The 27,164-nt window shown below is 40.4% G+C and overlaps 1 protein-coding gene across 1 annotated transcript in view; it reads left to right on the forward strand.

The window, feature by feature from the left end:
* Positions 1-16,176: 16,176 nt before the first annotated feature.
* The window catches only part of ror2 (receptor tyrosine kinase-like orphan receptor 2), an 80,939-nt gene continuing 69,951 nt past the window's right edge, over positions 16,177-27,164 (forward strand). Inside the window, exon 1 of the mRNA XM_084745743.1 lies at positions 16,177-16,574. Within this exon, the coding sequence (XP_084601869.1) occupies positions 16,511-16,574 (64 nt within the window). The 5' untranslated portion in view covers positions 16,177-16,510. The remainder of the gene's footprint in view (positions 16,575-27,164) is intronic.

Below are 27,164 nucleotides of genomic sequence, written 5' to 3' on the forward strand. Positions count from 1 at the left end.
GTCCACCAACTGAAAACTTAACAGGATTCTTTGTTTTGTTTTTTAACTTAAAGGGATAGTTCACCCAAAACTGAAATTTCAGTCATCTACTCACCTTCATGCTGATTCAGGGTCGGGATTATTTTGTTAGTCTGCAAAACACTGCTGGAGTTTCCCAAGAAAACAGAGTTGCAGAATCTCCCACACAATGGAAGTGAATTGTGACCAGTTTTCAAATGTAAAAAATCAACTGGGAGTCCCAACATGCCATTTCCACACCGTCACACCACACACACAGTTAAGGATCTACAGTGAAGATTCAGACTAAAAACGGTGTAAATGCTTTTTAGTCAACTTGGTATGCTGGGACTTTAAGAGACTTGGAGGCAGTTTATGTTTGTATTCTGTTGTTTTTGTACATTTGAAATCTGGTCATCATTCACTTCCATTGTTTGGAAGATTCTGCAACACTGTTTTCCTGTGAAACTCAGTGTTTTGTGGGTTTAAAAAACTAAATCTGACCTTGAATTGGCATGAGGGTGAATAGATAATTACTGAATTGAAAATGACTGAACACAGCATCAACAGTACAGCATCAATTCTTCTGGGTACACTTACACACAGTTTTTGAAGGAACTTGGCAGGTCTTGGCACAGACCTGTGGATGTAGGCTGCCTCAAATCCTCTCTCTTCATGTAATCCCAGACAGACTCAATGTTGTTGAGATCAGGCTCTGTTGGGGCCATACTATCACTTCCAGGACTACTTCTTCTTCTTTACGCTGAAGATAGTTCTTAATGACATTGGCTGTATGTTTGGGATTGTTGTCCTGCTGCAGAATAAATTTGGGGCCAGTCAGACGCCTCCTTGATGGTATTGCACAATGGAGAAATATCTATCTGTCCTCAATGCTGTGTCACAGCATTGAAGACGTCATTAATCCTGACCAAATCCCCAACTCCATTTGCAGAAATCCAGACCCAGACTTGCAAGGAACCTCCACCATGCTTCATTGTTGCCTGCAGACACTCATTATTATACCGCTGTCAAGCCCTTCAGCGAGCAAACTGCCTTCTACTACAGTCAGATATTTAAAATTTTGACTCCTCAGTCCAGAGCACCTGCTGCCATTTTTCTGCACCGTGCGTTTCGTGCGTAGTTGAGTCACTTGGCCATGTGTCCACGTCAGAGCTATGGCTTTTTTTTGCCACAATTCTGCCATGAAGACCACTTCTGGATAGACTTCTCGGGACAGTAGATGGGTGTACCTGTGTTCCACTGGCTTCTGCTAGTTCTGAGCTGATGTCACTGCTGGACATCTTTCGATTTCGAAGGGAAGTAAGCATAATGTGTCTTTCATCTGCTGCACTAAGTTTCCTTGGCCAACCACTGCGTCTATGGTCATCAACGTTGCCCGTTTCTTTGTGCTTCTTCAAAAGAGCTTGAACAGCACATCTTGAAACCCCAGTCTGCTTTGGAATCTTACCTTGCTGATACAGTATAACCACCTTGTGTCTTGTTGACATTAAACTGTCTTCCACAACCTCACCTTGGTAGCAGAGTTTGGCTGTTCCTCACCCAGTTTTAAGCCTCCTACACAGCTGTTTCTGTTAGTTAATGGCTATGTTTCAACCTACATATGAACTTGATGATCATTAGCATCTGTTTGGTATAATTGGTTAATCATACACCAGACAATGATCTCACAAAATCCCTGACTTTGTGCAAGTGTACCTAGAAGAATTGATGCTGTTTTGAAGGCAAAGGGTGGTCACACCAAACATTGATTTGATTTAGAGTTTTCTTCTATTCACTCACTTTGCAATTTGTAAATCGATTAAAAAAAAAATAAACAAATTTTATATTTTTGAAAGCACTCTTACTTAACCACATTTCTTCACACCTGCCTAAAACTTTTGCACAGTACTACATATTCATGTAAAAAAAAAAACGTCTCTCAACCGCCCTTTTCCATGGGGACTTGGTGTGTCTTCTTCAAGCTCGGGTCCTCTACCAGAGGCCGGGAAGTTTGAGCATTCTGCACAGTATCTTAGCAGTTCCTAGGATTGTGCTCTTCTGGACAGCGACCTCCGATGGTGTACCTGGAATCTGCTGGAGCCACTCTCCTAGTTAGTGGGTCACAGCCCCCAGTGCTCCGATCACTACTGGAACCACTGTTGCCTTCACTCCCCACATCTTCTCCAGCTCCTCTTTTAGCCCTTGGTATTTTTTGAGGTTCTCGTGTTCCGTCTTCCTGATGTTGCTGTTGTGTTGTGCCTCTGTGCAGTCTTTCAATCCAGCATTTTCCAGCCACTGGTAGGATTTCTTGACATCAACTACTTCTTCTATCTGACGGTGGTACATGTAGTGGTGGTGCCATGTAGGGGCTTGTCCCTCCATGATGGTTCATCCTCCTCCTCTGCATTATTGGGTTTCTGCTGCCTGAGGTATTCACTTAGAATCTCGTCTTCAGGGGCCATCTTCCTGATATATTTGTGGATCTTGGTTGTTTAGTCCTGGATAGTGGCTCAGACACTCACCAGTCCCCGCCCTCCCTCATTCCGCTTAGTGTACAGTCTCAGGGTGCTGGACTTGGGATGAAACCCACCATGTATTGTGAGGAGCTTCCTTGTCTTGATATCAACTTCTGGCCTCCATCTCTTACTTTGGCCAGTTTATTATGCCAGCAGGAAATCTGATGACTGGCAGGGCGTATATGTTGATGGCACGGACCTTGTTCTTCCCATTCAGCCGACTTTTCAGGACCTGCCTTACTCTGTGTAGGTATTTGGCTGTGCCTGACACTCATTGCGGCCTCCTCATGGTTCCCATTTGCCTGTTGCCTTGTAGCTGTCCTGGATATCTGTGATGCTTCCTTCTGGTAGTTCAACCCCCTCAGTTCTGATCATCTTTCCTCTCTTTGATACCATCCGACCGTACTTCTCTAGCCCGAATGACATTCCAATGTCACTGCTGTAGATACTGGTGATGTGGATCAGTGAGTCGACATCCTGCTCATTCCTGGCATACGGTTTGATGTCATCCATGTAGAGGAGGTGACTGATGGTTGCTCCACTTCGGAACCAGTATCCGTAGCCACTCTTGGAGATGATCTTACTGAGGGGATTCAGGCCTATACAATCTCCCGGTCCACTGATTGGCTGAGGTAAAATCCCTCTCTCCACTGATTTGCTGAGGGAAAATCCTCTTCTCTTATTGGGTGAGGGAAAATCTCTCTCTCCTCTGATTTGCTTTTGCAGGATGCCCCTCTCCTCTGATTGGCTATTGTAAAATCACCCTCTCCTCTAGCTGGATGATGTAAAATCCCCTTTTCCTCTGATGAGCTGTGGAAAAAAAACCCTCTCCTCTGATTGGATGAGGGAACATCTCCCTGTCCTCTGACTGGCTGACAGAAAATCCCCTTCTCCTCTCATTGGCAGAGGGAAGATCATGCTCTCCTCTGATTGGCTGATGGAAAATGGCCCTCTCCTCTGATTGGCTGAGGGGAAGTCATCCTCTTCTCTTATTGGCTGAGGGAAAATCTCCCTCTCTTCTGATTCAGTTTTGCAGGATGCCCTTGTCCTCTGATTGGCTATTAAAATCACCCTCTTCTCTGGCTGGATGATGCAAAATCCCCCTCTCCTCTGATTGAATGAGGGAACATCTCCCTGTCCTCTGACTGGCTGACGGAAAATCCCCTTCTCCTCTCATTGGCAGAGGGAAGATCATGCTCTCCTCTGACTGGCTGATAGAAAATGGTCCTCTCCTCTGATTGGCTGAGGGAGCATCGCCCTGTTCTCTTATTTGCTGAGGTATAATCCCCTTCTCCTCTGATTGGTTGTTGCAAAACCCACCTCTCCCCTGATTGGCTGTTGTAAAATCCCCCTCTCCACTCATTCGCTGTTGCAAAATCCCCTTATCCCCCTGTTGAGAGAGGGAAATTCTGCATCTCCTCTGATTGGCTGAGGGAAAATCACCCTCTTCTCTGATTTGCTCCCTCAGTCAATCAGAGGATAGAGGGATTTTGCAACAGCCAGTCAGAAGAATGTGGGATTTTGCCATAACTAGTCACAGGGGAGGGGGATTTTCTTTCAGCCTTTCAGCGGAGAGGTGAATTTTGCAACAGCCAGTCAGGGGAGATGGGGATTTTGCAACAGCCAGTCAGAGAAGGGGGGGATTTTCCCTCAGCCAATCAGAGGAAAGGTGATTTTGAAATAGGGATTTTCACTAACAAATCAGAGGAGAGTTCAATTTGTCCTCAGCTAATCAGAGGAGAGGGTTTTTTTTCCCCTGAGTTAATCCAAGGACAGCAGCATTTTGCAACAGCCAATCAGGGGAGAGAGGAATTTTCCCTCAGCCAATCAGAGAACAGAGGGATTTTGCAACAGCCAAGCAGAGTGGAGTTAGATTTTCCCTCAGCCAATCAGAGAATAGAGTGATTTTTTCAATCAGCCAGTCAGAAGACAGGGAGATTTTCCTTTCCTGTGGGGGACTTTCCTTGAGCCAATGACAGGAGATGAGTATTTTCCCCCAGTCAGTTGGGAGATTTTCCCTCAGCCAATCAGAATAGAGGGGGATTTCCCCTTAGCCACTCAGGGGAGAGGTGGATTTTCTAGGAAGGATCAAGGATCAAGGATTTTTATTGTCATTTTCACTGTGCATTTACATACACAAGAGAACAGTGACTGCAGTGCAATGATAAAATAGTAACATAATAAAATATAGCATCATAATAGACAATAAATAGGAATAAAATCAGATAAAAACAGTCCATTCTCTCAAAAAGTGCATTCAGTATCTTAACTTGACAGGTGACTAGCTGTCAAGGGTGAGTGTGGGTGTGTATGTGGGGATGGGGGACTTCGCTGACTCAGAAAGTTGTAGACCCATTTGCAGATGCCGTTGTCCACTTTTAGCAGCTGCAGCTTTTCCACCAGCTGCTGTGGGATGATGGTGTTGAAGGCACTGCTGAAGTCTAAGAACAAGAGCCTGGCATGTTCTTCTTCTCAAGATGAGACAGCGTGAGGTGGAGCATGGTGGAAATTACATCTTCTGTGGATCTGTTTCTTCTGTAAGCGAATTGTAGTGGGTCCAAGTCAGCAGGGAGGCAGTTTTTAATGTGCTGCATGACCAGGCGTTCAAAACATTTCATCACTATGGGCGTGAGGGCTACAGGGCGAAAATCAGAGAAGCCGGTGGCATCTGTTTTTTTCGGGACAGGAATGATGGTGGCACTTTGAGGCAGGTGGGCACCACAGCCTGGCGGAGTGAGATATTAAAGATGTCTGTGAAAACATCCTTCAGCTGCTCAGCACAGTTTTTCAGAACGTGTCCAGGGATGTTGTCTGGCCCTGCAGCCTTGTGTGGGTTGACGCTAGCCAGGGTCTTCTTTACTCCAGCTGGCAGCGGTGTCTGTGAATGACCTCACTGACCACTAGCTTCTCCCACTTCACTCTGGGTCTGTATGCTGGTATGAGTCTGACAGTTATATGGTCTGAGTTACCAATATGGGGGAGAGGCTCTGCTTTGTAAGAGTTTTTAATGTTTGTATAAACCAAGTCCAGAGTGTTGTTTCCTCTGGTCGCAACATTTACATGTTGGTAGAATTTAGGCAGAACAGATGTAAGACTTGCCTGGTTGAAGTCACCAGCTGCTATGAAGAGAGCATCCGGATGTTCCTGCTGCTTTTCGCTGATGTTGTTGTAGAGCTCCGACATAGCTTCTTCCACGTTAGCACTCGGTGGTACGTAGACAGCTGTTATGAAGACAGCCGACAGCTCCCGCGGCAGGTAGAAAGGTCGACACTTCACAGTCAGCAGCTCTTTATGTTGTGAGTAGCAAGTGGAAACAGAGACGGAATCCTGACACCACAACCTGTTGATGTAAACAGCCAGGCTGCCTCCTCTCCGCTTGCCAGTTAGCTCAGCTGATCTGTCTGCTCGGTGTAGCATTAGCTCCTCCAGCTGTACTCCAGCATCTGTGATGTTCTGATTCAGCCAGGTCTTGGTGAAAACAGTAATGCACTGGTCTCTCACATCTCGTTGGGAGGCTCTTCACAGTCTAATAAGGTCCATCTTATTGTCGAGGGATTGGACGTTCGGCAACAAGAGTGTGGGTATGGCTGGCTTGTGTGGATTAGCGGCTAGCCGAGCCCGGACACCGCCGCGCTTGCCCCGCTTCCGCATCCTGTCACACCGCTTACGGTGCCTCGCCCTGAGCTGTGCTCCCGGGGTGTGTCTACCTTGGCTCCTGTGGCAAAGCAGGCTGAGTTCGCCCAGTACACTCAGCAAGCGTTTGTCACAGCCACAGACTCTGCTGTTAATGTCCAGCAGAAGCTGACGCTCATACCCTAGCACAGACACACACTTTCCTTCCACACATTGTTCAGTCACACTATTCGCTCCACTAACATTCGAAAGCACTGTATTCCCACTGAGAGAGGCCGCCGCAATCGTCAGTTGCGCCGCCATATTGGATTCCCAACAGCCAATCAGAAGACAGGGGATTTCCCATCAGCAAATCAGAGGACAGGGGGATTGCAACAGCCAGTCAGAAGAATGTGGAATTTTGCAATAACTAGTCATTGGGGAGGGGGATTTTCTTTCAGCCTTTCAGTGGAGAGGTGAATTTCACAACAGCCAATCAGTGGAGAGGTGGATTTTCCTCCAGCCAATCGGTGGACATAGGGATTTTCCCTCAGCCAGTCAGAGGAGAGGTTGATTTTTCCTGCAGCCAACCAGAGAATAGGGGGAGTCAATCAGAGCAGAAGGGGGGAGGGGAGGAGCCAAAAAGGGGACAAGGGTGCAGCCATCTTGCTACCACAAAATCATCAATACCCCACATGTCCCTTTGGCTGCCCAGCTTCTCTAAGCACGTGTTTTCCAGTCCATTCAGTTTTTTTTAAACACTTTTTTTATTCATTTTCCCAATTTAACACAATAAAACAAGACATCCACAGCACTAATAAAACATAAACAAAACAAACAAACAAATAAACAAAAAAGGTGGGACAGACATATCAACGAGACCCCCATGAAGCATTGACATAAAATATAAGTATAGGCTTAGAGTCCACTTAAGGTTCCTCAGAACAAATCAAGTCTATCACATACAGCGGTGAACTATCTCTGTCACAGTTAGGTAGGTACAAGAATACATTGGGGGGGAGGCAAAAAAACAAACAAACAAACAAACAAACAACAACAGCTGTGCAGTACAGTAAATGCATCGTACAAGTTTTCAGCACTCAGAAAAGTTAAAGAATCAGAATCAGGTTAGATCATTAGCTCATGTGCCAAAATTTGGCTTCAGACTGCTGGGAAAGCCAAGTTCTCCACATAGTCGATAAAGGGAAACCAGGTTCTGTTATAAATTTTAAGTGACCCTCTCAAAGTGGATCTCAGCTTCTCCATTTTAAGGCACATCATTACTTCCTTAATCCACTGTATAAAAGAGGGAGGGCTGGCAGACTTCCACCATGTTAAGATTAATCGGCGTGCTAGTAATGAAGTAAATGCTATAGCATTTGATTGACATGAAGTGATGTTGTCAGCTGTGGAGGGTACACCAAATATCGCCACATGTGGATTAGGATCTATCGTTTTGTTGCAGATATATGAATACACTTAGAATATTGAGGTCCAGAAACTGTTTAGTGTGTTACATGACCAAAACATGGGCCATAGTCGCTGGTGACTGATGGCATCTGGGGCAACTGTCATCAGAAACCAAAAATATTTTGGACAATTTTGCTTTAGTAAAGTAGAGACGATGAAAAACTTTGAACTGTAACAAATGGTGGCGAATGCAAATGGATGAGGAGTAAATGCAATTAATGCTAAGATCCCAGATGGAGTCGGGAATAGTCAACTCCAGGTCCTGTTCCCAGTCGTCTTTTATCTTGGTCAGTGTTGGAGGATTGATATGTTGAATTATATCATATAGTCTTGAAATACAACCTTTAAGGTTTGAAACAGGCTTTAAACAATCCTCTAAAGGGCAGTCTGGTGGAAGAAGAGGAAATGTAGAATAATGTTTTGTGGCAAAGTTTCGAACTTGAAGATATCTAAAAAAGTGAGATTGTGGAATATTATAATTTCGAACCAAGGTATCAAAGGAGGTAAATGAGTTGTTTATAAAAAGATCTTTAAAGAAAATAATACCATTCCTAAACCATAATTTAAATGTCGGGTCTATCTGAGCCGGGAGAAAAAGAGGGTTAAATGTTATCGGAGCAAAATTCAGCATTTGTTTATAGCCGAAGTGACGCTTACATTGGAACCAAATTCTTATGGTGTTCTGAACCACTGGGTTACTAAGGTAGTTATTTAGGTTCAAGGGTAGAGGGGAGCAGATCAGAGATATGGGTGAAACTGGTAGACTTGAATGTAACTCCATAATTGACCAGACAGGGCCTTCACCATCTTGGAACGTGGAAAGCCAAATTGGGAGTTTAGTGATATTTGCTGTCCAGTAATAATGTAAAAAATTAGGTAGGGCTAGACCGGCAAATTTTTTTGAGTTCTGAAGATATGTTTTACTGATCTGTGCAATTTTCTTATTCCAGATGAATGTGGATATCAATTTATCAAGCTTTCCAAAAAAAGATTTGGGCAAGAAAATGGGAATAATTCGAAATAGGTACAAGAATCTTGGTAATATCGTCATTTTGACTGAATTTATACGACCTGCAAGAGAGATAGGTAAAGCTGCCCAGCGTGTCAAATCTTGTTTGGTACGATCCAATAAAGGGTTAAAATTATGTTTAAACAAAGCTTTAAAGTTGTGTGTAATTTGCACCCCGAGGTAAGTGAAAGACACTAACTCCACTTTAAATGGAAAGCGGGTATGATTAATGTCTATTGCTAATTGATTTACAGGGAAAAGCAAACTTTTCATGAGGTTCAATTTGTAGCCTGAAAAAATACCGAATGTCTATAACACTTCCAGAAGTTTAGGGATGGACTCGTCCGGGTCCGATATATATAAAAGGAGGTCATCTGCATACAGTGACAATTTATGGATGACACCGTCTCTGCTCATACCCATAATCTCATTGTTTGACCTTAAGGTAATAGCAAGAGGTTCTATAGCTAGATCAAACAGTAGGGGGCTGAGAGGGCAGCCCTGTCTGGTCCCTCTATATAGTGGTAAATATACCGATGTAATATTGTTAGTGCGAACTGATGCTACAGGTGAGGAATAAAGTGTTTTAATCCACAAAATGAAATTTAGCCTGAGTAAAGGTTTGTGGTAATAAGCCTTTTGTGTGTATTTCAGCAAATACTGCACATAGCTGAGGAGACAATTTAGACGATAATGCTTTGTAAAATTCACACAGGAACCCGTCAGGGCCCCGTGTTTTCCCACTTTGTAAAGAACTAATGGCCTGTAAAATCTCATGTTCTGAAAAGGGGTTCTCTAAAATTGCACGCTGATCTTGGCTGATAGTTGGAGTGTTCAAATTTGTCATAAAAGAGTCCATGTCAGAAGCCTCTGCAGTACTTTGAGAGCAATAAAGGTTTGAATAATATTGTTTGAATGTATCATTTATCTTTATGTGGTCTGTTTGTATTAGTCCACAATTATCGTTGATTTCTGGTATTAACCTACTAGATAATGACTGCCGTAGTTGGTGCGAAAGAAGTCTACCAGCCCTCTCCCCATGCTCATAAATATGTTGTCTTGTCCTCAACATGAGTCTCTCAGTTTCTTTAATTGAGAGGGTTTCAAATTCAGACTCAAGCATAAGCTTTTGTTTGAACAAGTCTGCAGAGGGTCTGTCTGCATATTGAGAGTCAAGGTTAGAAATAAGTTGAGTTAGATCAACAAGCCTTTCCTTATGTTTTTTATTTTTATATGAAGTATATGAGATAATTTACCCCGTAAGAAGGCCTTAAGAGACTCCCAAATTGTGGATTTAGTAACATCTGGGGTATCGTTGACCTCTAGGAAGAAATCTATTTGCGTTGAAAGATAAGCAAGAAAATCTTCATCCAATAACATCAAGGGATCAAGTCTCCACACTCATTGGGGTACATGACAATCTGGAAGGGAAATATCAATCTGTACTGGGGAATGATCTGATATTACAATTGCATGATACGTACAAGACGATACTAATGGGATGAGCATACTGTCCAACAAGAAATAGTCAATCCTAGAATACAAATGGTGTACTGGTGAAAAAAAAGAGTAATGTCTAGAAACAGGATCAATAATACGCAGTGGGTCTGACATATTATATGTTTGCAGGAATGAATTAATAGCCATAGCTGATTTAGAGAGTGAACTATTTTGTCTGATCCCATATCTGTCTAAATTCGGGTGTAGGACACAGTTGAAGTCCCCGCCAAGAATTAGGTGAGAATTGTTAAGGTTGGGCAGCGTGCCTATGAGTTTTGAAAAAAATTGCGGGTCGTCCCAGTTTGGAGCATAGAGGTTAGCTAAAATGACTGATGTATTATACAGTTTCCCAGTAACTATTATATAATGACCATTAATATCAGAAATTATATTAGTGGAAGTAAAAGGCACATTTTTCTTAATAAGTATTGCTACTCCCCTAGCCCTTGAATTAAATCTAGAATGATATACTTGAGTTATCCAGTTCTTCTTTAATTTACATAGTTCTGTTGCTCGCAGGTGTGTTTCTTGTAGATATATAATATCTGGTTTATAAGTTTGAAGAAGTTTATTAAGCCCTTTAACATTCCAGGTAATGAAAGTTGTGGAGGGAAGCTTAGACTTAGAGGTTAAAGTATTAGAGGTAGTCACTGAGTTGGTAAGCATTAACAATATAAAGAATGAGTGCCAAGTAAGTTGTATTTACAATCAGCAAAAATATAACCAGACAGCTGAAGACACAGAAATAGAAATAAAAAATACCGACACAGTTCAAGTATACATAACATTTACCCTTTGGTTTGTCTCCCCCCAAACGGAAGACCACCCCCTCCCACCCCTTAAATGAGCTATTGTCTAACATGCAAAACATAGGTTTGCAACCACACTCCTAACTCTGCTGAACTTAGCTTTTTGCACTGCCCCTGCAGAGAACAGGAAGGTAGAACTCAAACTCAAACCTTATTGGTAATATTATGTTAACTTGAACAATCTGAATATTACTTTAAAAGAAGAACAGAAATTAGGAGCACCAGGATTTTTTTTTTTTTTTTTTGATAATATTTTTAAACTTGGTGTCCCTTATTATATGACCAAAGACACTCCTCTGGTAATACCATTCACAGAGGGAACATAATAACAAATATAACATTTTGGGCTGTGGTACAAAATATGAGGTTTACACTATTTTCTAGCCCACGCCTTGTTTATCACTTGTCAATTCACACTCTGTGGGTGGACCATGTTGTGATTAGGATAGAGTTAACAGAGAGCACTTAGCTGTCAGCTGTGCGATCCTGGTTTGGGGTAAAGTTTTTCGTAACATAGTCTCTGGCGGCTGTTGGGTCGGTGAAGACTTTTTCCCCCTGCGACGAAGAGACCCTGAGTCTTGCTGGGTAAAGCATCCCGAATCGTACCCCCTGGCAGCTGTGTAGAAGCTCCTTTACTTCTTTGAAAGCAGCCCTGCGCTTCACAACTGAATGGCGGCAGGTCCGGGAAAATCATTATCTTATCACCGTTGTATGACAGTGGGCTCTTCCTAGCCGCCCTCTGGAGTACTTCCAGCTTCTCTTGATAATAATGGAATTTAACGATGAAAGCTCTGGGCCGATGTCCTCTTGCTGGTTCTGGCTGTAGACTTCGATGTGCTCGGTCCAGCGTCGGTGCCGTGTCCAGACCCAGTGATTCTTGAAGTAGTTTGGCCACCAAATGGGTAGGATGAGAGCCCGCTTCGAAGTTTTCTTTTATCCCTATAATTCGGACGTTACACCAATGCTGCCTGCCTTCCAGGTCTTCCGTTTTCTGGTTAAGATTGGTCACTTCTCCCTTTAGCTGGAGTACTTGGGCCTCTAGGTCTACCACTCTGTCGGAGTATGTGTTTGTAGCATCTTCGAGGCTATTAAGGTGAGCGTGTTGAGCGGCACAGGTAGAGCTAACCGATTCAATTTTAGCCATGAGATCAACACGGACCGCGTCGATCTGGCCTTTCAAGTCCGCAGACAGAGAATCAATCAAATTGTGCAATTGGTGTGATTCCATAGCCCCATGGCTCGTTTCTGGGTGTGTCTCCTCAGGTGGGCTCTGTGCTTTACAGGCCGCTTTCGAAGTGTCTATTTTCTTCTGCATTTTTGCTCCAGACATTGCAGGAAGATGAATGAGGAGTCTCTACGGCCAACTTTACTGTTGTAGCAGTTCACAAGTAGTTATCAGGATAAAACCATACAGGATTTATGTTGAAATTAGCTTTTCTCTGCGGAGCGGCAGGCTAACGCGTCTTCACATGTTGCTGCTCGGGAACGCCTCCCAGTCCATTCAGTTTTAACCAAAAACTCAGGCAGAGTTCCTCTCCTTTGTCTGGGAAGCAGTCCTCTGAGCGCCAGCATACTACTGCATGAAAAAGGGGAGAGATGCAATCAGAAACCCAGCAGCAGCTGTATCATTCAACTCACCTGACACTTTTCTTGTGAGCAGTGTTGGGGCTAGTTACTCAAAAAACTAATATATTACATATTACTCTCAAAAAATAACTTACTTTATTACTCCCTGGAGAAAGTAACTAGTTATATTACTAGTTACATTTTTTTTCTTAATTATTCTATAACTGCCTGAGATGCATCAGATGGAGGGAGAACAGACAAAGGACTTATCTTTCGAAAAGACAGTGATTCGACGGTGGAAAGAGGTAACATTCTTCTACTACGTACGAGGCAACAAGCTTATTTATCTCGGATTTTGATGTTGGTAGTACTTTATGTTCAAATGAAAGTTTTTGCTGCTTGCGAGGCTGCTCGTTCATGTCACTCCGTCGCTTCGCAACAAGCTTGATGTGTCTGTGCTGTCGCTCCAGGTGCTTCTTCAAGTTGGAGGTAGAGTTACAAGCAGTGGAGAGCAGCTTTCTCCCCAGGCAGAGTGTGCACTTCACCATCAAGTTATTTTCCTTCCGTTGAACATATTCAAAATAATGACTGAATCTCCACCCATCGAAACTAGCTTTCTGCTGCTGGGAACCTTCCTCTGAAAAAGAGCTTGCAGTTGTTGATGCTTCCATTTTTTCTCATCTGTCTTTGCGGGTGCCGCTCTGCTGCTGGCTGCCGGGTGTCGACCAATCGGTGATGGTAAATGATACCTCGTGCCAAACCCAGACCAATCACTGTTCCATTCACGTCCCCTTCCCCTTCCCTTCTGTTCTCTGTGTTGTGTGCGTTGTGTGTGATGAAGGTGCTACTGGCAAATGTAACGCAAGTAACTAGCTCGGAAAAACTGTAATAATATTACCATTTTCAGACGAGTAATGCCTTACACTACTAGTTATTGAAAAAAAGTAATGTTATTGCAGTAATGCGTTACTTTGCAACTCTGACAATCAAAGGAAAGAAGGGTTTTGCAACAGCCATTCTGAGGAGAGGCCATTTTCCCTCAGCCAATCCGATAAACTTTACTGTGATTAGTTGTTGTAAAATCCCTCTGTTGTGATTTGCTGTATTAAAACTCTCCTGTGCTGTGATTGGTACTATTTATTTGGAACACCCATGGGCTTACAGCCATTACATACTTTTGACATATTTTGACAAATTAAACAATAGAAACCTTAAAAATGGCTAGAAAAGAATTGTAGGCATTTCAAATGAGAGATTAGACGTTTATTCAACTTCATTATAACAAAAGTATTCACACTTAAATTGGGGCAGTATAAATATCTGAAAAGCAGATTTTGTGGTCTTAATATGGACCCCATTTCAGGCAAAATATTTCAATGTCTATTTGTGAAATTTACTTGGCTGTGACTTTCCAAAATTGCTCTTTGATTACAGCTGTCATGTCTCTGGAACAGTATGTATATGTAAAATGCATTTAGATATCTAAAGCTTTCAAATTTGACTCTCTTTCACCCAATTTACACACAGTGAGCAGGCTACTGGGTACTGACCATGACTTTCACTTCCTCATAAGGAGTTGAGGATTGAATCACCAACTCTGTGACTAGTATTATCTGCTGAGCCTCCAACACACTCGATCCTTGCCTCAGGCTAAAGTTTGATCCCACAAACTTATAAATATTAATACAGTTACATGAAAGGACAGCTGATGCCAATAGTAATCTGGGAGTTGAGGAAGCTAGCACAATCATGTCAGATGATCAAACATATTGTCTTTTTAGATATGTTAATATTAAAGTTATCAAGTTCATTTCATAATCTTTTAGTTTGAGACTGCATAGATGCAGGAATCTTTTCAGGATTTCAAAGTTACATTGTTTGAGTGGAGAAAAAAAATAGAAGAGGGGCATTATTTTGCACATTTAAATTCCTAGCTTTACAGGTCAGACAGGGGAGACGTACATGTTCGGCCTCTTGGCACTTTACCTTTTCAAATTTGGCCCTTCTGAAAAAAACATATCTGAATAGGCTTGACATTTGTGTTTTATGTGCCAACTAAAATGTTTGATCTGATGGCAGACACAACCAACATTTTCTGCTTGGTGAGTTTCAAGTCTGATTGGAGAATATTAGGATCCTGATCAGCCTTAAGTCATCTGTAAAATTAAATACAAAGATAAAAACAAAGCTGCTGACAGGATTCTCCAATAGTTTTATTTTCCAATAAAAATAAAACCATGACCTATATTTGTAACAGTCCCACTATGTTTATATTGTAAAGGTTCATGTTTAACCAAATTTAGGTTATTTAGTTCAACAACAAACAAAACATTCTCCAAGATCAAAGAAATCATTCAGGTCCTCATGTTCATAAATAATATTTTAAGACAATATAATGGAACAGTTAGAGAGGAGGAGCAATGTGAGGAGCTCATGTTAATGCTGAGTTTGGAAACAGACAGTGTTTTGTAGAGGGCAAACTGTAAACCCTGTATGGTGCAGTGTTGCCTTAAGGTAACATGCCCATTTTTGGCCCTTTACACTCAAACAAATCCTTGATTATGGAACAGTACCTTAAAAATAGGCAGGACCCTTAAAAGACAAATAGCAGTGTTTTAATGACCTCTGGAAGTCATGTTGAGTCCCCGGCTTGGTTCAGCTCTATCATCTCTCCCCTCAAAAATGATCTGAAAACATATTTTTCTGTCATTCTGGAAAGAATTAGATTCACATTTGTAGTGGAGTCAAGATTGAATTTTAATTGTTTAATGTACTTGATTTGATAATAAAGAGATGGAAAACTATGTAATGTAAATGTTAATGTAACACTGTACCATGAGGAATTCACACCATTTTTGTTATTGTGTACTTAAGTTTATATACTGTTCAACCACACAAAGAAACTGAAAACAAACAAAGAAAAAATTAAATGTAACACAAATGTGTAACACTGAAATGTGACATAGTAGGCTACCTTGTTTTAAGGAGCGTTATGATTGTTTGGTTTGATAGACTGTTGATGTTAAGTTTGCTGAAATATGCTGACACCCTTAATACATTCATTTCTAAAGACATGTTTCCCAAACTTTTTTTCCTGGGGACCCACTTTTTTAAAAATGACAAATGATTGCGACCCAATTCACAACAGGCCTTGTGAATAAATCTCGAGAAGAGTTCATTTATACATAAATTAACATTCCTGACAGTTTTACTGCCATTTTCTCATCACCTTTTATTATCTTCATGTTATTATCTAAATGTTTGAATTAAAGACATTTCACTTTAACAAGATTAAAAGTTTTACTTTTTAAGTCCATTTTGGGGGGTTTCTAAAACTCAAAGATTCAAGTCTATCTAAAAAAGGAAAAGTAAATCATCTCAAAGAAACATCATTAGCTGGTTTTTTAAATAATGAGTTTCAACTGGCCTTAATTCAAAACTATTAGTAAGTTGCCTGGACATTTTGAGTTTTCTCAACTTTTTGCTTGGATATTTTAGCCTACTTCATAAATGATACAAAATAAACACATGTCGGCGAAATTAAAAATGTAAACAAAAAAGGAACTTTTTTTTTTTAACCAAGTGGCATCATAATGCGCATCACAGAGAGTGAAGCTTCCTTGGTTTTGTCTCTAGATGGCGCCCTTTACAAACACGTCACAACACGTATGAACGTTCATGCCAGTACGCGTGTGCGTCCGCTAAAGTTTTCCAGGCTCGAGGACAGAGGATCTGCGAAGGAGCCGTGGCTCTCGACGTCTGTAGCAGACTTCACACGGGATGAACGCGGCTTTGTGTCCGTCTGTGATCCGACATCTGTCCCGCACCTTCCTGTTTGAGCCCTCCGCCACCTGGAAAGTGCGCTCTCTTCCTGGGCCCTGTTGCTGACTTGGAAAACAAGAAAGAGAAGATCCAGCAGAAGAACGGCAGCTCCTGAAATTGGACGAAACTATTTTAGCCCGTATTTTTTTTTTTTTTTTTTTTTTTGTATTTTCCTGCACACTTGACTGTTGTGAGTGTGGACTGACGCTATGGCCGTGTCCTGGAGGAGTTTGCTTTGGATGCTTTTCTTGTTTCCAAATCTGAGATGTGACGGTAAGTCTCTTTATTTCATGCTGCAAAATTCTAAACGTCCAGATTAAACAGAAGGGATGCCCTGAACAACATGGAGCACAGAGAACTGAAAAATTTAAAAAAGTTTTGCATGGACTTCCTTCACATTTTTCTGTGAAACTTGGAAAAGAGCTTGTCAATGCTGGGATTTCTTGCACAATAGATGGAGCCTTTTCTCTTTGCCTTTTCTTGCAGGGGTTTCAGTAAAACGTTATCAGAGTCGTATCAGAGCCATTGTCCTACCTGAACTTGGACATTTCACATATTATTCGCAGAAAAGGACTCGACGCATTATTGCTTTTCACTCATTGCATCCCTTAAAACCGCGTAAAATACCTTAATCGTCTCAACTCTCAAAAAGTGGCACCCACTTAATTAAGAGTTTCAAACGTTTGAACATTTAAGAACAGACTGTTTTAATTTTGTAGTTTAAAGGATGCGTTTCGCTTGAATATTGAAAATGTTTTTTTAATGGTTATTACGAAAAAGGTGTGGGGTGGTGGGGGCGGGGTACCCCCCCCAACATTCTGTGATCACTTAAGGTCTTTGTCCTCTTTCAGCTTGTTGACATGTGTTCCTTGCAGCTCTGAGTCTTCATAAAAAAGGTCTGACTCAAAGGGACACTGTGTCGTTGTCATGTTAATTGAATGCATAGCTCGAGGTGATCTCGCCTCTTTGTCAGTCATGCTAATTCATTTACTCTCCCTGCGGGGGATGAGAGCGCTGGAGATTTCCTGTTTTCAGCTTTGGCTGAGAACTTACCATTTGGTATGAAGTGAAAGGGGCACAGGAGGTGGGGTGCAGGAGTCTGAGCGTTTAAAGAACAAAACACAATGAGGTTCCTCTTCTAGGAGGAGTCAAAACGAAGCCCTTGTCTCTATTAGTAGCTTATGTGATATATTTATACATCAGTAAATGTGTCCATCCTTTTGTGCATCAATTTGTCTCAATAAGACATCGCAGTATTTATCCATGTTTGAGACCAGGGCAACAAGCCTAAGGGCTGGGACAATATGGTCAAAACCAATACCATAATATTAAGGGATGTTTTTCAGTATTGGAAAACATCACTTAAAGGGGTTGTTCACTCAAAAATGAAAATTCAGCCATTATCTAATCACACTCATGCCGACTGAAAGTAAGGTTTATTTTCTTAGTTCACAAAACACTGCTGGAGTTTTGCAGGAAAACAGTGTTGCAACAGTGCAAGTGAATGGTGACCAGTTTTCAAACATAAAAAGACAACTTAAAAAGGCTTTAGGAGACTTGCATTTCACCAGATGAGCAGTATTGAGGCATTATATATATATATATATATATATATATATATATATATATATATATATATATATATAGTTTTTTTTGTTTGTTTGTTTGATTGATTGTTTTTTTTTTTTTTTTTTTTTTTACAAAACTGGTCACCCTTCTGCAACTGAGATTGTTGCAGAGATTCTGCAACACTGTTTTCCTGTGAAACTCCAGCAGTGTCTTATGGACTAAAAAAGTAATCCCAAACTTCAATCTGCAAACATCATTTCTGCTTTTATTGTTTGTATTGTTTATTGTCTATGCAATATAGTTTTCATAGGTTAGTGCAGGGGTCTTCAACATTCTTCAGCCTATGGAGCTCTTAGCAGATTGAGAGAATGTGAGCAGGGACCCCCTTATACATATATTTCATTGAATAGTTTTGGGTATTCTCTTGTAGCTGCTAATTCAGCAACAATTGTACCATGGCTAATGTTAGTTGTGGTAGCCTCACCTGCTGCACTTTTCACTGGTGGTTTCTGAGGTAAAGAGTATGTCAGAGTCTCTTCCTAATGAAGTTACAAAATGATCTATTGTGGCCCACATATTGTCTGTACAGCTAATTGGCCAAAATGTTTCATATCAATAACTAGCTAACTTGTTCGACATTGTGGAGAGGTGCCACACAGTGATATAGTAAGTAAGCTTGGTCACATGCATGCACAAAGATTAGAGCTTGAGATCTGTGCCCAAATGGTTTGAGTTATTTCATGAGCTTATGTTGGGTTTGAGCTTCATTATTAATATCATCATCATTATTATTGTCATCAATAGTAATAGCGGTAGTATTCATTCCTTTTTAATTTTTCTCCCCAGTTTTGTTGTTGCCAAATCAAATTCCCCTGAGGTATTGTCCCTGTATTATTTGCTACTTAGAGGGAAGCTTGTTAAGAACAATTCTGGGCTGAAATGTGCTAATGAGGGACTGGTTTGGGATGGGTTCAGACAGAATTTTGTCAGGCTTGGGTCTTTTCAGGCACAACTTTTCTGGCCTGATTAAAGTTCTAACAAAGATTCATGGTTAGGCTTTTTATAATGTTTTGTATATGTATTTATTTATTTATTTATTTATTTTGTTTTAAATAGTCTGGTTTATTCTTTGTGTGTTGGATTCATGTTAATGTATACTTTAAGACATTTAAATTTTTGAAAAACCTGCAGTAACTCTGAGGCCCCCTAGGAGTCCTGGACTCCCCGTGGAGGACCCATGTTTTAGGGAAACTAATGGAAACCAGTGGTTGCCTAAAAGTAGAAAATACACTTTCAGAAAGTAAGGGCACTGACACACTAAGATGACATCCTAAACAACCACATGCATATGAGTGTTGCAACCGCGTGTGTGGAGACAACTTCTGAATAGTCTCTGTTCCAGTACTAAGAACATATTGGAAAGACAAAAAGGCCAACCTTTTCCACACCACTGTGAATCGGATTCAATTAAATTAATGACTTTTATCAGCTGTCATGTGCTAGGAATGGTGGTTTGCTTTGCACAGGCTGTGTCCTAGATTGTGGATAAAGAAAACAAAAGACAGAAATGAAGATAAAGAGAAATAGCAGCCATTTAGTGAAATCACTGATTTCCTAGGATGACAGTAGGTGACTCAACTTGCTAGTGGGGCGGTCAGTATTTAAAGTACATTAATTCTGTGAGAGTGATTTTAATAACAAATTGACAAACTGAAATGATGTGAGAACTCTATATGGAGGAAGAGCCACAAACAGCTGAAAGCACAGAAGTGCATGAGGTGGAAGTTACTAATGAGCACTCACAGTGACATGACTCACCATGTTGGGGTAAAGTAGAAAGTCTGAGCTGCTGGTGGTAGAAATGGGGCCTTTCTTTGCTGTGGGGGGAGGTTTTAAGGAGAGTTCTGTCATCCCTGTGGTCACATTTAACAAAAGCCTGCTGGGGATACTGAAAAACCAGCCCAGCTGTGTATCATTGTTCATTTAGCAAAAAAAACAAGTACTGAATCTCTAAACATAAGCAGCTGTACAAGAGCTAGTCATTATGGGCAGTCTTGAGCGCTACATTGTCATATCAGGGTCGACTTGCAGGAACTCTACCTAACCAGGAATGTCTGGAGCTGAATTGCTTTTGATTTCAGGCAGGGACAATCTGATAAATGATGATTGAACAAGATAACAACTCTAAACAATCACTAATCGCCACATTTTTATATTTGTACTTTGCAGTTTTTGATACAGTTAGTTACATTTCTGCTACTAAATTATTGTTCAGTACCAAGTCCCATTCATAAATCTACAGGGTCTTTTTCTAGTACAACCAAGTGCAACACCATGTAATGTAGGGCTTGAGATCTGTGCCAGAACCTGATGGGACCCGACGGGTTTGGATCAGGTCAGACTGTATTTCTCACATATTTCATGGGCTTTTGTCGGGGTTGGGCTGTAATAATTATAATAATTATTATTATCATTAGAATTATTATTATCGTTATTATTCCAACTCTTACTGATTGCTACATAGAAGGAAGCTTGTTAAGAGAAATGTTGGGCTGTAATCGGTCTTGGCTGAAATATGCTAATGAGGGACGGGTTTGGGTTGGGTTTGGACAGAATTTTGTTGGGCTTGGGCTTTTTTGGGCTCAACTTTTAAGGTACGATTTGTCAACAAACAATGGCGGAAGAGGTTAGGGTAGACACTGTGATAGCATATCAGAAGTGGAGAGTATTTCTTCATTGAAAGAAGAGCAAAGAATGACAAGTCTTTCCTCCGTGAAAAAGATGTTTTTGCTCTCCCTCTGGCCGGCTTTGGAGTTTGCTTTGTTTTGGTGAGTTGATTTGATTAGTTGAAGTTGTTTGTGTTAGACATGACAGATGACATCACCTGCCAACTGTTTTTTTCCTAAAGTGCATGCCCTTTTCCAAACATTTTCTATGGACAGCTTCCCAGATGGTTCTGTGTGACAAACAATCTGGCTTGTCAGGTTAACAAATGTCAACGTAGTGTCAAGGGGTATTGAAATTAATCGCTTCTAAGACGCATCACGGTGCGGATGTGGAAGTTTCTGCATTGATGCAGTGACAGAACATAATTGATTATAGTGTAGAAACATTCCGTTTTGATTTTCTGTCTGCGGCTGGACAATAAAGTTTTAAAATTCAAAATAACTCACTTGTAGCACCCAGTGCTGTAGCAACATCATATTGAATTGGGAGAGACCAGGGTGAGGGCAATATGTTGGAGGAAGGTGAAAATCAAGAGCAAGTGATAAAAAAACGCACCTAGTACTTTCAAAGCAGACCTCTGGGCACATTTCTGATTTTATGAACTTGCTGAGAAGCATAAACTGGACAAGACACATGCTGTGTGTGAAGTCTGTCACACAAAAATCAAACAACTTGAAAATACCACTAACTTGAGAAACCACGTTAGCCATTTTCACTCTGAGAAGCTAATGCCTGGCACAATTAAGAAAACAGTGGACCCAGCCCAGCCAAGAATTTAGGAGACGCTCTCAACTTTGCCACCCAACTCTGAGAAGGGGAAGAGAGTCATCCAGTCTTTCTCTGTTAATTAAACAGAACATTCAATTTAGACTACTCTATCAGTAAGAAAATATTCAGAATGCAGTTAAAGTTGAACACAGCTTACTAACTAATAATTTTAAACGCTGTCCAAAAAATACTGTGTGTATTAAGAGCCATTTGAAGCTGTTAATCACAGTCTACAGTCGCCAAATCGTATTTTAAATGCGCCAGGCAAAACAAACTTTGCACATTAACAAAACATGACAACATCTCACTAAATGCTTCACTTTTTTCAGACCAAAAAGGATCAGAGTGTCTGGTTTTTTTTTTTTTACCCGGAGCTGACATTAGCTGACAGCCTGCTTCACAGTGTGGCTAATGTAAGCAGAGCTAGCGGTAGCAGCTGCTCTGCTTGTAGGTTAATGTCTGTATTTGTGCTTAATGTGGTCACACATCACTCCAGTCGAGTGATTATGTACCAGTTTATTCTGTCACAGCCTACATTCAAGTTTATTTCCATTTTCTATATCAAAACACTGCGAAACCGTGCTGATTGTATGAGCCATTATCTGTCCAACTTTATTGATATTGGGTGGGCCAACAGGACATACATGCTGGACGAGAGGGGCTGATGTCTGGTGCAGCTGCAGCCCCGACTAGTGGCTGGCGGCTGCATAACACCTTAGAGGCAACCGTTAACTGGCATTGTACATGAATAAAATATTGATAAAGAGTTAGAACCAACTACTATTTCTGGTGCCGACTAGCAAGGGTGGCGACGTTTAATCATGTACATCCCTAGTCTGTGGTAAGGCTGCAACTAACAATTATTTTAATCTTTGATTAATCTGTCAATTAATTCTCTCAATTAATCAATCACAAGTTTGGTCTGTAAAATGGTAAAAATATGTTGAGTGTTATTTTCCAAAGCCCATGTTGATGTCCTCAAATGTCTTATGTCCAAAATACAAAGATATTCAGTTTAGTGTCATAAGAGGACTCAATAAATAAGACTAGGCTAGACTTTATTTACTTTACTTTATTTATTTATTTACAATTTAATGTTAAAACTTTTATGTTATTGCTTTCTGAAGCACTTTCTAAACAATAAAAAAGGGAAAAAAAGGGATTTATCTGATTGGTTGTATTCTTTGATGAAAAAGGAGCCATGTGTAGTAATATAGAAAATGGAGGATGCAATGCATCATGAAATTGAATCAAATCATGCGACAAGTGAAGATGCACAGCCCTAATAGTCATACCTTTTTATGAAATTCTTCACTTCTTATATTATACAGAAATGGATGTAAACTGGAACCTGTCTGGTTGGTGGAGGCATACAACCGCGAGGCAGTCATTCTAGTTACTGATGTAACTATATTAAAGCTTACCTATTGCTTTAGTAATAGTTGAGCTTTAATATAGTTCACAGTTTTACATCTATAATAACAAGTTATAAAACTGTAGTTTTTCTTTAAACATGTGTGAATGAAGCACATTCTAAACAATGTCAGGCCAGCCAGTTTGTTTTTTGAGGGTAATAATCTGCTCCTTTCCTGAAATGGTTTAGAAAGCAGACAAAAACCAGCAGGTGGTAGTGACTAATGTGCAGTCTCATTCTTAATTTGGGGAAACAAACCATTCATGCTGTCATAATCAGGTGCCCCACTAATTAAATTAAAAGCATTTTAACAAATACATCTGCCATTGTGGGGCGGAACCTGCTTGTGGTTTGATGTACAGTATGAACTAATGGCTTTGTTATTTAGGTACAGATCTGGCACTGATGTAACTCACAAACATAAGGAGAGATGATTAACTGTTGCATGGCACACACAGTATACACTTTTTGCCTACTTTTATCACCCACGCCATCTACTATATTACTCTGTGGTTTATGCTGGCAGCACTGAACAAGCTTCACAACCTAGCCAGTGGTCAGTCCATTAATCTGGAGTTTGTGGAAGTATGAGGGAAGTGTTTATTGTCTTGACTTTTCCCTCAGTTTTTAGAGTAAGGAACATTGTTCTCTGCTTAACTTTGGAGCAACAGTAAGGAAGACAGTTGAGTGGCTGTCTGTCAAGGGCCACAAGACAATAAGCAAGATCATATAAGCAACACAATATTCCCTTTACAAATGAGAAACTGGTTTCATAAGCAATAAAACACACCGTCTTTCAGCTCAATTCTCTCATGGATTTTTACTGCTACACTCTTACTTAATCTGGTATGACCTCATGGTTGTGGTGTTTGCTGATGTTAATAGACTTGGCTTGATAATGCTGTGTAACTGACATTACTCAGTCAGTTCACTGATGTTATGTTAAATTAATAAATACAAACCCTTCCTGCTTTAAGAAATTATAATGTAAGCAGTAATTACTGGCCTTTACAGCTGGATTTGTCAGATCAAGTTTTTCAGGCATCTCTTTTACAATGGTGATTTCCAGGGAAAAGGCTTTTTGGGCTGCAGGGGGGTTATTTTTTGTTGCAATATTGCCAATAGTGTCCACTAGCGCACCTTGGCAGTAAGACTAGTGGTCCTTTTCCAGACACAGAGCTGGCCTGCCTCAACTCGATTTCACTTGGCTTGTCAGCCCAGCACAGCAGGGGTTTGCATTTTCATTACAACAGGGCTTCCCGCTCAAGTGTGTCTTTAAAGTAAAGACAAGTTGAGTGACTGTAAAGCGGTGGATAAAGCATTCATACACGTCTCTGGGATAAACACACCATTTCTTTAATTTCTTCACAATAAAAGTCCCTTGATGTTTCATTATTTAAACACTTTTATTATGTAGCAACACAAACAGGAAATGTTTTCATTCAGGGGTTTCATCATCAGTAACTTAATATGACAGTGATGCAACAGAAAGCGAATATGAAACAGTAAATGAATAATCTGCAAGTACAAACAGCATCAAATGAGAGAAACTACATTTCAGAGAGATTCAGCATCTTCAAACTGAAGGTGGAGGAAGGCAGTGCTGGAAAATAATGGTTGCCACACAAAATATTGACACTTTGGGCCCAATTTGGACATTTTCACCTAGGGGTGTACTCACTTTTGTTGCCAGCAGTTTAGACATTAATGGCTGTGTGTTGAGTTATTTTGAGGGGACAGTTAATTTACACTGTTATACAAGCTGTACACTGACTACATTGTATCAAAGTGTCATTTCTTCAGTGTTGTCCCATGAAAAGATATAATTAAATATTTGCAGGAATGTGAGGGGTGTACTCACTTTTGTGAGATACTGTACATACAATTCCGGGCAATAGCATGCACATATACACACACGCATGACAGCGCGCACACATGCACACAATGACACACACAACTTCAGCGATACATTTACTGCTATTAATGAGTAGTATATTGGTATGGGAATACAAGGATGCAAGCATTGGACGCACTCAAAAATTTGTCTGAAATTTTCTAGTCTAGTTCTTCATCTTCATCTTTTTATTAGTTTTCTTCTGCTGGATTTTTGGCATGTAACTATTCCTGCACCGGTGGGGGCATGTACACAAAAAGCACATCAAAATGTGCAGAAAATTTGGGAATAGTATGCTATATGATTTTTGTTAATGAAGCAAAGTCATTCAAATTTTGAACGTGTCACAAGACAGAAGACTTTATTGGCATGAAACGGTATTTTCAACTACTTTCAACAGTTTTAACAAAATTGCAGTTTATGTTTCAGGAGATTTTCAGTCCATTTCAGACTTTATAATGAGCGTGTATGGCATGGAATCGTTAGCGCTAGAGTGGGTGATGTCATCGGTCACCCACAGTGTTCACTCCACATACGCAATTTATACATCAAATTGTAGTAAACGCCATGCCGGACACAGACATATGACCACAGAAGCAAACAGACTTATAGTTTTGGCTTGGTGAGGTCAAAAATGACACCACAAGAATACAATTTATGTGGCCACATTCAGCGTCTTCTCTTCTCACTCAACATGTGTCTGGTTCGGCTGAGGGACTTGCTGTCTGCCACTCAGAGGCAGTAGTTCGAAATGTATATTTAGATGAAATGCCCATCTTGCCTACACAGTGAATACATGTCCACTCACAGTTGCTGGGCAGAAATTGACAAAGCTGATTGTGACTGGCTTAATTGAATATCTAGCTCCAAGTCTAATATCCATGGCTGCAGCAACCCATTTTGTAAACGCATTTATTTGTATATATTGCGGGGAAGTGAGATCCGATTATGTTAAGTGGTCCCTGGAGAAACATCTGGAGATGCACTGTAATGCCAGAGGTGTGACCTCATGTACATACAGTACTGCTGTCCACTTATGACCTGATCACCGAGGATGATAATAACAATAACCTTACTTTGTCCACCCAACACAGTGCAAAATCCAAATTTTCCATGATCGTCAACTTTGGTAGAGCAGGTCATATGGATAAATGTGACATATAGTTTAAGAGGACGATACATTATACACTGCAGAAAACCAGCAAATCTTCACATCTAACTAGTGAATGTTGGGTGTTCTTATTTTAAAATGTTTATGTTAACAGTTTAATATTCAAAACACTTGCCATGTTTATTTCCTTGTTTATTGATTTCTTTTTCTATGCATGAGGATAAGTAAGTTATCCCTTTATTTTTAGAGTGTATTATTTGTTGCATACTGCCTCTCTGCCAATAGAAGCCTGAAGTCATTGCTTTATTAATTATAATATGTGTTTATTTTTGTTCCTAAATTTCATCTGTGGTACTTTTAATATTCTGTCCTCAGGTGCTTCATCGCATCAGGTTTTATACAGCTGACCCTATCAGTGCTAGTGCCTAGTCATCCTGACTGCAACAGTGGTGTCTTTGTTCTACTTGCAACTGGTTTCTAGCTGGTGACAAACAGTGTGAAACTGTTGGAGGAAGGCTGCAGGGTGCTATTGTGTTATTGATATATACAGAGCTGTACCACAACGTAAAGACAGAGCCCTTGAAGGATCCAGACTCTCTGGTATTTTTACATTTCCAATAGGGCTACAACAAACCATTATTTTCTCAATTAATTGATTAATAGTTTTTTGTTTTAAATAAATAATGGTATGAAATGGTGAAAATGCGTTTCCCAAAGATGACATCCTCACACGTCTCGTTTTACTCACTATCCAAAGATTTTCAGTTAACTCTCAGAGCAGAGTAAAGAAACCAGAAAATATTCACATTTAAGAAGCTGAAATCAGAGAATTTGAACTTTTTTTCTTTAAAAAATACTTAGAACAATTAATTGATTGATTAATCCTGTCACAATCTTGTTGTATTTTTGGACCTATTTTTCAAGGCTTTTCTCAAACAATTATTCTCACAGTAAATCGATTAATTATTTGGTCCATGAAATATCCAAAAATGGTGAAAAATTAATCTTGTCAATATCTTGTCAATTGAAAAATAGGTTTCAAGGCAACTTATTTCAAGGACTTTACTCAGTTTTTGAAATACAACTTTTGGTGGTTTCTAAAACTCAAAGATTCAAGTCCATCTAAAGAAGAAAAGTAAACATTATTCATTGGTAAAACTTTTTAAGAGTTTGAATTGGGCTTAGACACATAAATTGCCTTGAAATTTTAAATTTTTTGAACTTTTTCATTTTTACAGTATAGAACATTTTAGCCAACTTTATAAATGAGACTAAATAAGTGCATGTAGGCGGAATTAACAGGCTCTTGTTTTTTTCCTCTCATCAGTAAAACAAGCAAAATTTTGGGGAATGACTGGTCAAAATGGATCAGCAAGCCAC

The sequence above is a fragment of the Lutjanus erythropterus genome, chromosome 20, assembly GCF_056507025.1.
Source record: "Lutjanus erythropterus isolate fLutEry1 chromosome 20, fLutEry1.hap2, whole genome shotgun sequence".
Lineage (NCBI taxonomy): Eukaryota > Metazoa > Chordata > Actinopteri > Lutjaniformes > Lutjanidae > Lutjanus > Lutjanus erythropterus.